The sequence below is a fragment of the Cryptococcus neoformans genome, chromosome 4, assembly GCF_000149385.1.
Source record: "Cryptococcus neoformans var. neoformans B-3501A chromosome 4, whole genome shotgun sequence".
Lineage (NCBI taxonomy): Eukaryota > Fungi > Basidiomycota > Tremellomycetes > Tremellales > Cryptococcaceae > Cryptococcus > Cryptococcus deneoformans.
In genome coordinates this window covers 1,113,898-1,124,641 of record NC_009180.1, presented here as the reverse complement: position 1 = coordinate 1,124,641, position 10,744 = coordinate 1,113,898, and the positions used below count along the sequence as shown (strand labels likewise).

General features: G+C 48.9%; 5 protein-coding genes across 5 annotated transcripts; 2 read left to right on the top strand and 3 right to left on the bottom strand.

The window, feature by feature from the left end:
* Positions 1-363: 363 nt before the first annotated feature.
* On the top strand, positions 364-925 carry CNBD3900 (hypothetical protein; the record flags this gene model as incomplete). Its single annotated transcript, XM_770890.1, has 3 exons — positions 364-636; positions 693-775; positions 838-925. 3 exons carry the CDS (start codon positions 364-366, stop codon positions 923-925), a joined length of 444 nt encoding a protein of 147 aa, XP_775983.1.
* Positions 926-1,086: 161 nt separating this feature from the next.
* On the bottom strand, positions 1,087-2,065 carry CNBD3890 (hypothetical protein; the record flags this gene model as incomplete). The annotated part of the gene is made up of 3 exons (XM_770889.1): positions 1,087-1,808; positions 1,864-1,962; positions 2,017-2,065. The coding sequence occupies 3 exons, from the start codon at positions 2,063-2,065 to the stop codon at positions 1,087-1,089; spliced, it is 870 nt and encodes a 289-aa protein (XP_775982.1).
* A 425-nt stretch (positions 2,066-2,490) lies between these two features.
* Positions 2,491-4,582, bottom strand: CNBD3880 (hypothetical protein; the record flags this gene model as incomplete). The annotated part of the gene is made up of 11 exons (XM_770888.1): positions 2,491-2,986; positions 3,050-3,356; positions 3,409-3,429; positions 3,489-3,558; positions 3,602-3,680; positions 3,734-3,875; positions 3,928-4,006; positions 4,055-4,160; positions 4,212-4,297; positions 4,350-4,416; positions 4,473-4,582. 11 exons carry the CDS (start codon positions 4,580-4,582, stop codon positions 2,491-2,493), a joined length of 1,563 nt encoding a protein of 520 aa, XP_775981.1.
* Positions 4,583-4,779: 197 nt separating this feature from the next.
* On the top strand, positions 4,780-5,730 carry CNBD3870 (hypothetical protein; the record flags this gene model as incomplete). Its single annotated transcript, XM_770887.1, has 3 exons — positions 4,780-4,818; positions 4,869-5,268; positions 5,321-5,730. The coding sequence occupies 3 exons, from the start codon at positions 4,780-4,782 to the stop codon at positions 5,728-5,730; spliced, it is 849 nt and encodes a 282-aa protein (XP_775980.1).
* Positions 5,731-6,189: 459 nt separating this feature from the next.
* On the bottom strand, positions 6,190-10,242 carry CNBD3860 (hypothetical protein; the record flags this gene model as incomplete). Its single annotated transcript, XM_770886.1, has 4 exons — positions 6,190-8,028; positions 8,075-8,607; positions 8,661-9,408; positions 10,204-10,242. 4 exons carry the CDS (start codon positions 10,240-10,242, stop codon positions 6,190-6,192), a joined length of 3,159 nt encoding a protein of 1,052 aa, XP_775979.1.
* Between the last annotated feature and the right edge of the window lie 502 nt (positions 10,243-10,744).

The window sequence follows — 10,744 nt, the reverse complement described above, 5'->3', positions numbered from 1 at the left end:
ACCAATTATTCCTTCATTCTAGAGGTGTCACTGTACAGCCCAATCAGGCCCAGAAACATGCTCTTCCCCCGTGCCGTGTGCCAGGACGTGTCCACCAAGGATCAGCGATCGGTGGAAGGCGTCCGTGCGTGACTCATCAGGCCGGAGCGAGGTGCGAGACGTCAGTGATGCAGATGCACAACAATCAATCCATAATAGGAATATCAGCAGATGGCGTATCCCACTATTTAAACAGCACAACCCCTTTCCTTCCACCTACTCATCCTTCAGCAGCATATCCCCTCTCATCGCATTTGTAACATATACCTTGCCTATCCTCGTCCCATCACATATCTATTGACTTGCTCTGCCAGACACAGCAACATGTTCTTCACATACCTCGCCGTTGTATTCTTTTCTTCTCTGTCTCTTATACGAGGCTCTCAAGCTGCCCCCGCTGCGCACAAGTCGGAGATCCTCCAACCCAAAGCATTCATCAACCAAGGGACCCACGTCTATCCCCGGCTTGAATTTACCACTCGCTTCAGCACATGTATCCCTCCCGATACGGATGTTCGTATCAAATGGGAAGGCGGTAGTGGACAAGGTGTGGAGTTGTACTACATCCCACAATGGCCAGGTCAAATTGAATATTTCGTAAGGTTCTTCGAGACAAGGGATTGCAACAGCTGACAGTGCGAAAAATCACCAAGCCTAACGATATCGCCAAAACAAAGTCTCCCCAGTATGTCTGGCGTACGCCCAAAGTTGGAGAGTACCCCGAGGGCACCACATTGTACGTACGATATCACGTAAGGACGTCTGCACGTCCCGCAAAAGCTGATCACGATCTGCTAGTATTGTGGGTATCAACGATGTCGTGCCCCATATTGGAGCCGACTGGTACGACCTCACAGGTTTGTTGAAATTCGGCTGCAGCAGATAATTTTTCTTTTTTTGGAGGTTCCTTCCTTATTTTCCACGGACAATTATTTCATGTCTATCATGTCTGTCATCGCAATAATGTAGTTCGGAAGGACCATGAGCTTATAATGAATATTGTAAAAGACAAAGATCATCGACTCTATTCTCCACTATCCCTCTTTATTAACCTTCGTTTGGAACTGCGAAGTTGGAACTCCATAAATCCGATGTCCATTCTAGCTTGTCCCAGTTTTTGAGATGGATTATCTGAAATGTATTGCTGTAAACATCTTCCAACTTGAACTCGTCCGTTGAGCCCCAACTATTCCTTGCCCAAATTGTCTTTGATCCATCATGTTTCACTGTACCATTGAACACCGCATAGTCGTGACTATCGCCCAGCTGAGGTGTGGTGATACCAAGGTCAGCAGAGCTAACAGTATTGAAGATGACAGGCGTGTTTTCGTTTGCGCGCGCCAAATCGTTCCAAAACTCATCAGCATCTGCATACTCGCTCGTCAAGTTTGACGCGGTGTCATAACCAGTGAGGATCTTGAGACCGATAGTTGCTGATCCAGCAGTGGAGTCGTAGGTTCCGTTGGGTAGTATACCCGCGAAACTAACTTGAGTCCCAAGCAATTTGGTTGCTTGTGAGAGGGCATCGTGCCACCAGTTCCCGTCCGGATGATCTTCTGTCTGGCTTTTATTGGCGACCGTAGCAATCTCAATAACGGGCTCAAGGGTGTCGGGGTTCCAAACTTGAACTTGGACAGTCCCATCTTGTGGCCATGATACATTGGCCATGGGTGCACCATTGCCATAGCGTATCATGTTCTCTACCCAGTATTGTGAAGAGATAAGGACTGCAAGGGTACATGCGTCAAACCAACAGTTGAGTATTTTCACTATCGAGATATAAGTGTGAGCACTACTACGTTACGGCTGAAGATGTTGATTTACCTTGCTTGACGTCAGTGACTACTGGGCCTGTTCCATTCCACAGCCCAATATAATCTCGCTTTTCCAGGCTTCTCTCTTCCACCATCGGCAAGGAAAACGCTTTTCGCGATCTATCTCAGCAATACACAAAAGAGCCAACGCCGCTGTACTTACCAGCACTCAGAAATGCAGTGCCACACAGGATTTGCAAAAATGGACGCATTTTGCAAAGACAAAAGGCTAGGCAACGAAAACAAAAACAAAAACGTCGAGGTGGGCAATCCAACCTGAAATTAGCTTCTGGCTCGATTCTGATGAAGAGAAAGCGAGAACGGTTGGTGGCTACTATCAGTGGATGGCTGTCCTCTGAAGGTAAGTAGGGTAATGGAGATGAACGACGACGCATAACAGAAATGGTATAGACACTGCCGTCTTCACAAACCCTCTACAAAGGATTTAAAAGGTCAGCAACTGAGACTCAGAAGGGAAAGTGATAAAAGGAAGGTGCTTCCGCCGAGTTTTTGATAGCTTGAGGGGCTAATAAAGCGAAAGGATCAGTATAATTGTCTGCAAATGGCGACCGTTTGCTTATGCACCAGAGCCCCATAGCATGTTATCGTTGCATAAAGGCAACAAGATCGCCGCTCACTAATCTTGCACTGAACCTTCTGCAAGGGCGACGGGCGTCAGCGCCTTCTCTTCTAAATTACTGGACAGATCAGAATCTGCCTTCTTTGCGGCTTTGGCTTCCATCTTACGCCTATCTTCCTCCAATGCATTGGGTAAAATTGCCCCTTCCTCCCACCCTCTCCAATCGCCATCCCAATCTGCACTAGCCCATCTCGGCATCGGCGTCTCCCAAGTCCCTAATTGTTCGGTTGTATACCGAAGGGCATGTAAATAGATGAACAAAGTCTCTGGATCAGGATCGTCGGGGACGGGAACATAACATTCGGTGCAAAACCCCGGGGGAAGATAAACGGGTGGTTTCAGGGGAGAAGGGGTGTCATCAGGAAGTGGATCGGGGAGCTTGAGAGCTTCTTGACGACCAGCGAGACGAGGGACAACCTGAGGAGTAGACGACTTGGACTCGGACTCAAGGTCTTCTTGGGCCTTTTTTGCGGAAAATATAACCTCAGACCACCTGCAATTACCCATTAGAGACTCTTTTTTTTTCGTCTACACAGTCGTAGTCGCAGTGGCTCACCTGATCCAGTCCTCGGCGTCATCTTTCTGCCTTCTCAACTTGGCGATGATTTCTCTAGCCTGATTACTCAGTCTAATGGGGCTATTGAGATCGATGTTATCGTATTCTCGGTTAGTATCAATATTTTGAGGAGTTGAGGTGCCGGCACGAGCCTTGAGAGCATCGGCTTGAGAAATACCATTGGTAGAAGGGGTGAGGTCAACACCGCCTTTCCCCAGGGAAGGGCCCCAAACAGACGGGACACCGTAAAGTGGATCATTAGCTATAGGGTGGCCAAGGTATTGAAGATGGACACGGATTTGATGAGCTACCTTGGAGGTCAGATAATCCATCTACAGCGAGGAAATAGGTAAACTTACTTCGGCCGGTCTGGGGGCGACCTACACATTATACCGTTAGGTCTAATCGAGTCATGCACAGCTGTTATATCAACACTTACAACGGACGACACTCTGATCTCTCACTGGGTCGTATGCTATCCTGTTAAAGATGGTCACCGCATCCTGTGACTGTTTAGACAAATAACTCGTTTTTTTTGGAGGCAGGACTGACCTTTCCTTCGGGAGTGATGATAACCAAACCCATTTGACGATCGACCGTCATCATGGGTTTATCGACGGTAATTTCTTCCCTGAGTACAACTTGATGAGCGTAAAGGGGTTGATGGGGAATAGTGGCACTTACTTGGGGAACTTGCCCTTTACTCTAGCGACATACTCCTTCTTCACTTTTCCTTCCACAAATTCGCGCGCTAGTTTACTGGCCGCCTTGCCCGATAGAGCAAGGATCATCAGGCCGGAAGTCAACCGATCCAGACGATTCACAGCTATAGCGACCATATCAGTCTTATTCAGGCGAGGCACGAAAAGGAGGCTTACAATAACACTTGAGACCGTAGTCGGACTCCATCATCTCTAATACGGTATGTTTGAAGTATCTTCCAGCGGCGTGTACAGGCTGGTCTCCGTCAATTTAATGGGACGATATTGCCATGTATATACTCACTAAGCTGCCTGGCTTGGAGATGACTATGAACTCTCGTTCTCGGTCGATATGAAGAACCAAGATAGGATCATTGGTCACAGGAGGTTCATGTCTATGAACTGTATTGCTGCAGGCCACGGATGTTAGTGACTTCATCTTGTTATAGATAAGTGCTTACTCTATACGGTCACCATTACGAAGAATGAGGTCTGGTTGTGCGACCACTCCGTTCACTCTAGTCACACCGGATTCAAGAGCGTGCCTCTACGATACATGTTGAGCATTCGTGGAGGAAGGTGAATATAGATGGACTTACGTAGTACTCCATGGAGCGATCTCTGAACTCTGTGGTGATAACCTCGAGAAGTTGGCGTCCGATCCACCTTTGTACACGAGAGTCAGGAGCCTGTGGGAATTGCTAGAGCTCGATCGAGCCTACCTCTGCTTTACGAAAGTCTTGTACGGCCACCAGTAGGATTTGATGTAGCGAAGGCGGGGGTTCATTCCTCGAGGATACATGTTTGACGATGAAGCAGCTGGGTCTGGCATGCTGCAGACGGGTGAGGCGAGGGGAGGAAGGAGGAGACGGCAGGAGAATGTCAAGTATCTGTATACATTATTGCAAACTCAATTTGTTGCCCAGAAAAAAAGAAAAAAGATTGGGGCTCCGCATTTCCCGAACAACATAAATAACAAAACAGAAGAAACCACCAAAATATTCAACTCTTTCCAGAGCATAGCACACCATGCCCAAAAACGCAGCGCAGAACGAGAAGACTTGCGCAGTATGCTCACAACACCCTCCAAAGTACCGCTGCTCCTCTTGCCTCCTTAGATAGTCAGTCATCTCTCCCACCCCTTCCTCCTCCATGCTGACCCCTACCTTCTCAGCTGCTCCGTTTCATGCTACAAAACCCACAAGAGTAAGCCCACTTATTTTACCATCACCACTGCAACTAACTCCCCACGAGCTCAATGCAATGCCACCGCTCAACAACCGTCTACCGTACACCCCACCGAGCCACTGGGATCAGAAATCGGCATTCTATCGCAGGCGGCTGAAGGAGCTGCCCCTGAACACGGGTTAAACAGAGAAGGACATTCCACGAATAATGCCTCTCTCAGACCACTGACTTCGCTCAACTGGCCCCCAGAGCCTGATCCTGGCCTCTTCACAGATCCGTTATTGAAAGATGACCCAAAACCTCTCCGGCACGAGGAGCTTTTACGCATCGGTATGTCTTCGGCTTTTGACACCTGCGCAAATCTAGTACTTACCATGTCCAGCCCAATCAACCTCCCTCCGTGCTCTTCTGGTCGATCAAACCCTCATTTCTATCCTCCAACTACTAGATACTCTTCCACCGCCTGCACGCCACTCTGCACTCTCGAAGCTGTTGGGATTCGACCCTCAATCTCTTTCAAATACGTCCAACACTCTCATAAATGGGCGGGATTCTCCACCTCCCCTTGACGAGCTTCTTGGTGCGCTAGCACGAGGCGTGGGAGACACTGCGGAAGAAGCGGTTCAAGATGGAGGATGGTGGCTCAATGGTCCCAAAAATAAAGTATGGATTACGGAAAGAGAAAAAAAGTTAATGAGGCTTTTCGCTGGGAGCGTCTGTTTGGCTATTGATGGCAAGATTGAAGATGGGGACCTGGTTTGGGGACAGGGAGAGCTTGCTTGGGATGTTTGATGTTTTAATATATCCATTATAACACTCCTTCATCCTTATTCCTTACATAGATTCTCACCACTGTTGTACCTTTAGGATAGAACACATTCATCAAGATCATGTCCCTTGTTGTTGTATGGGATGGCTTCTATTGCATGAGCTAACGTAAAACGTATAGGAATCTGCTGAGCCTTAATCACGACCCTCATTTGATAATTTTATGCAAGTTAATGAGGAAGACAGTGGAGTATCAAAGTGAAAAAAAGAGCCGTCATGTAGAAGAGGTGCTCTATTAATTAAGGCGTGCGAACGCAAGTGTATAAAAAGTGTGTATAAAATACAATTATTGTGGAAAAAATTGAAGATTTATGGATATATATGGTTGATGAATGAAAACATTGTAAATGTCCTTGAGTACTGAGGCACGCAAGCCCTACTTCAGACCCGACAGGATCTGTACCGCTCAGGCGAGCATTAAGCTCAAACGGCAATGATTGGAGACGAGGTCGGGTCCACTTTGATTGCCAAAACAGTCTCATCTGAACCCTCCCTCTGCGGCGGGATCTGGCCCCCTAGCAGTTGCGAATCCCTGCTCTCTTTTCCCATTCTAAGATTTTCGTCGCTTAAGGCTTCGGATTCAGAGACCGAGGTGACCGGTGTGACATTGCTGTTGTGTGAAGCATGGCTATGCATATAAGACAGCTGCGAATCACCAGAAGTCGAAGGAGTGACCGGCATGGGTGCAGGGGAGGAGAATTCGAGGTGGGTCCCCGAGTTTGCAGCAGTTGCAGTTGAGAATGGGATAACACGGGAGATTTGGTCATCACCGTGTATGTGCTCCAAAGGGGAGGCGTTGTGCTCAATAGGGAATGGGTCGGGCGCCTCTGAGAATGAAGATTGATCAAGGATCTTGTTCCCTAAGGTTCCTTCGGTTGAAATAGGCTTTCGAGGGATCTGATGACGGCCGGACGATGGGGACGATGAGGGCGATGACATAAGAGTTGAATTTGGCCGCACAGTTCGGGGTGATTCACCTGCAATGACTTCGGAAGTCTCCTCCGACACTGTATCAGTACGTCTATGGATTGATGAGTCTGAGGCTACAGCCATCAATGACGTTTGTCTAGGTGGAGGGGCAATGAGGCCATCTTTCTCAGGCCTTAATTTCAATGAACCGTCAGCCTCTTGCTTTTCATACCCGGTTTTACCCGCCTCGTGACGGTCGGCGACTGCAGTGAAGCGACGTTCTCGTTGAGAAGGCATTGGCGAAACTCCCTCTTTATCGCCGGCAGAATAAGAAAATCTCTTCTTGATTGTGCCAAAGAATGATCTCTTTAACTTGACTTCTGGCTTTTTACTGTTGTCGCCTTGCTCTTCACCCGTCCTGAACGATGGGGGGGATTGCCCGGCAGGCGTAGAAGAAGGAGAAGATTGGCCAGATTCCGATGCTTCCGGCCGGGCGGTTGAAAGCTTATTCACATTGAGCATTGATCGCATAACAGGAAAAGATGTGGTGGATGACGAAGTGATGGCAGGTGCTGGCTTAGACGTCGTCGTAGATGCATCGACCTCGTCCCTTTGTGCCTCAGCTCGAGAGGAGGCCACAGCAGGTTCAGTTTCTGCCTTGCGTAAAGCTGACGACGCTGGTTTTCGCAAAAAACCGTTCTTTTTCTCCTTTTTTTCAGCTTTTCTCTTGACCTTTTCTTCCTTTTCCTTCCGCTTGATCTCTATCTTTTTCCTCTGCTCTTCTTCTCGTTGCTGCTGCTTTCTGGCAAGTTCTTGCCTCATCTGTTCAGCCCTTGCACGAGCAGCAGCCTGAGCCTCAGCCTTCCGTTGGGCTTTAGCGTCTTTGGCAAGCTGTTTCTTCGATTTTTTGTTGGTAAGGGGTGGCGTAGCAGATTCGGTCGCAAGAGGACCAGCAGGAATCGACATTTCGAAGGTTGAGGGTTTGTTGATCGCATTGGCAGCATTTTCTATAGGATACTGGACAGGGGTGTTGCCATTGACCTTAGAATCTTCAGCAGTATCCCCTGCTGCAGTTGACATAACATCCTGGGCGTGAGTTTGCTGGCTCAATGGACTAGGATTGGGAGAAGACCTCTGCATCGCACCGGAAACTAGCGAGGACTGCGTGGCAGCACCATGAAGGTTTATGGCGGGGGGCAAAGCCCCGTCTGGAACTTGCGAATGAGCCTTACCACGGGGTTCAGATAGATGTACATCTGCTTGATTGGATGTCAAAGGAGGGGCGGTCAGGTTGGAAGATGTTGTCGCCGCGGAAGAAGTCAAATACGGTCTACCATAATTCTTCAATGTCATCTGTCAGCAAGGGCCAAGCGTGTCCTCGATCGTAGGAAAGACTCACTTCTCCACCATCCAAACTCCATCTGCCCATACCGGCACTTCTCGCCAAAGGCGCTCTGGTCCTGCTGATTGAGCTATCTACATATGAAGTCCTTCGTTTGTCATTTGATATGGACCCCGCTGGGCTCGCTACGCCCCCTATAGTTGCCGCGACGGCGTACCCTCCTTCTCTTGGTGCAAGGCTGTTGATAAAATCCTTGGAATAGAAGGACGCAGGAGGTCCTGATTTAGAGTGTCCAAGAGCAGGATACGACTTATTCGGGGTGATAGCCTGATGGGAGGACAGTGACGTTGAAGAAGAGTGGGCCGACGAGAGCATGTTAATCTTATGAGGGGCAACAGGTGAAACAGGCAATGACTGCGCCCCTGGCTTTATTTTACCCTTGGTCAAAGTTGAAGTAGAGATATCTGCCGCAGAAGTGCGACGAGAACTTCGTCGTATGGATAAACGTTTGGTGCTATTCTGGATGCTCGTAAAAGACTTGTTTCGTACCGGCCGATACAACAACTCCTCTGGAGGGGGTCCAGGCGGCCCTGTAACATGTCAGATTGGTTTCTACGAGTTGTATTCGACAGAAGAAACGCACATATAACCTCACTCGGCAAACCTGTGTGATATACGGGGTCCGTGTCGGCAATTGTACTCAGTCTTCGTACTGTGTCCAAAGGTCTCTCAGCAGCGGTCCTCATGGGATTGCTCATATCTGGCACCTCTTCTTGTCCCAGGGTCCATAGCTCCTCACTCGTCAAGCTATTCAGGTCTTGCGAACTGACTGTCGAGCTTCTGGCCGAATTTGCGCCTTCTGCGACTCGCCTGCGGAAAGCTGGGTTGGGAAGGGCAAGGTCATCTCCCAATGAGAGAGAGGACCCTTCTGAAGATTCATGGGATACCACGGAAGAGAGGGTGGTGGCTGGTGGACGAGTAGCGGCAATCGTCATTGCTAAGTTGGGATGTCTTCTGGAAGGAGGTGCTGTACGAGAAGATGTAGGAGATGTGGACTGTGCACTGTGCACGCTCTCTGCAGGGGATCGGGCGGCTCGTGGGCTGGTGTTTTGAGTGCCTGTGTGATCTCCTGCGGACTTGAGCGAGTTGTTTGTGCTGGAAGCCGAAAGTTGTCGCTGGTGCTCCGAGGATATGGATGGACGTCTATTGATACTAGAACGGCGCTTCCACGCAGGAGGAGGCGAGTCTGGGTCACCTGACAGCCTGCTGTGCAGAGTGTTGACGGGCGACGGAGGACCTGGCGAACGGACTTGGAGAGATGATGTGCGGAGGGGTGCGAGTGCGAGCTCGTATGGGTTTTCAGCTACCTCTGTGGGTGAGGGAGATTGATTCTATGGGGACAAAATAGGGGGAAAATCAAGTCAGCTCAGTGGGAAACATTCGGGTGGCAGATGAGATAAGAGGCGTGCTGCGGACGAACAGGAAGAAAGAAGCCGGCTGCGGGGAAATAAGATTTGGGATTAGACGTGCCGCCAACGATATAGTATAGGCTGTAAGGAGCGTATATATGTATATTTCTGGTGCGTAGTTGTTTGTAGGTGTGTGGCTACAAGAGGCGAGGAGCGAAAATAAAAGCACAGGGGCCAAAAAGAGGAAAGATTGTTTTTCACTCTGGCAAAGAAGCGACTGACGAAGTGGCCTGATTGCAAAGAACGATCTAAAAGGGTAATAATGGCTGAAGGAACAAGGGATACGGAGAATAATGAGGAAACACGTCTGGCGTCTGGTAAGAGTTAAAAGAGAAGAACGTATGCGCAGAACGCCAACTGAGCCAGCAATGCATAGCAAGTAGAATTAGCCAGTAGCCAGTAGCCAGTAGATGGCCAGTGGTACACAGCGTGGCCATACAGCTGGGCATTGGACATGCGGGAGTCCATCGAACTCGATCAGAGCGCTAGGTTGGCATCGCTCGAAAGCGCTTACAACCCTTAACACAGGGATGCGAAACAAGTTTCACCCTGCGCGTACCGTGGGGAGCCGATGATGGACTATGACCTATGATGGTCTGCCAGTATGTAGAATGTAGACATAACAAAGCGATTTAAACGATAGATTGATAGTATGCGGTAGGTAAAGAGTGGAAAGACGATGCCTAGGCGCAAAAGTAGTGGGAAGGGAACACTCACCTCCTCCCACGGTTGCAGCTGGTCTGTGTACACCGCCATTAGGAAGATTGGCAGTACTTGTTTTGATACCCTTCTTCCCTATTATATTTTGAGAAAATAAGCTACTAGAGATTCGGAACAGTTGTCGAGACGCCTTGTACAGTGTACCGGGACAATGGCTACCGTGCTCTTTTGGTAAGACCTCTCGCGGTTGAACAGGAGACGGAGGCTCTGCCGGTGCCGAATACGGAATGGGAGGCCAGAAGACGATGTTTACTAAGTTGAACGTTATTATAGGGTGATAAAGAACGAAATGCGCACGAATAGAGATGCATTGAGAAAGAGATATATGTAAATTATGAGAATTGTTCGTACCTGCCAACCGTTCACCTGAGAAGCCACAGAAGTCAGCAGGCAGAGAGGCCTCTTGATACTCTTGAGGTTTGAACGATGATTACACTTAAAAAAGCTCCGCGAACCGCAAGTATCCGAAATTCTGACCCGGGCGGCCGGTGAGAAGGGGATTTAGAGAGTAGAGCTTGAGCTTAGTTAGAGGCAAAAT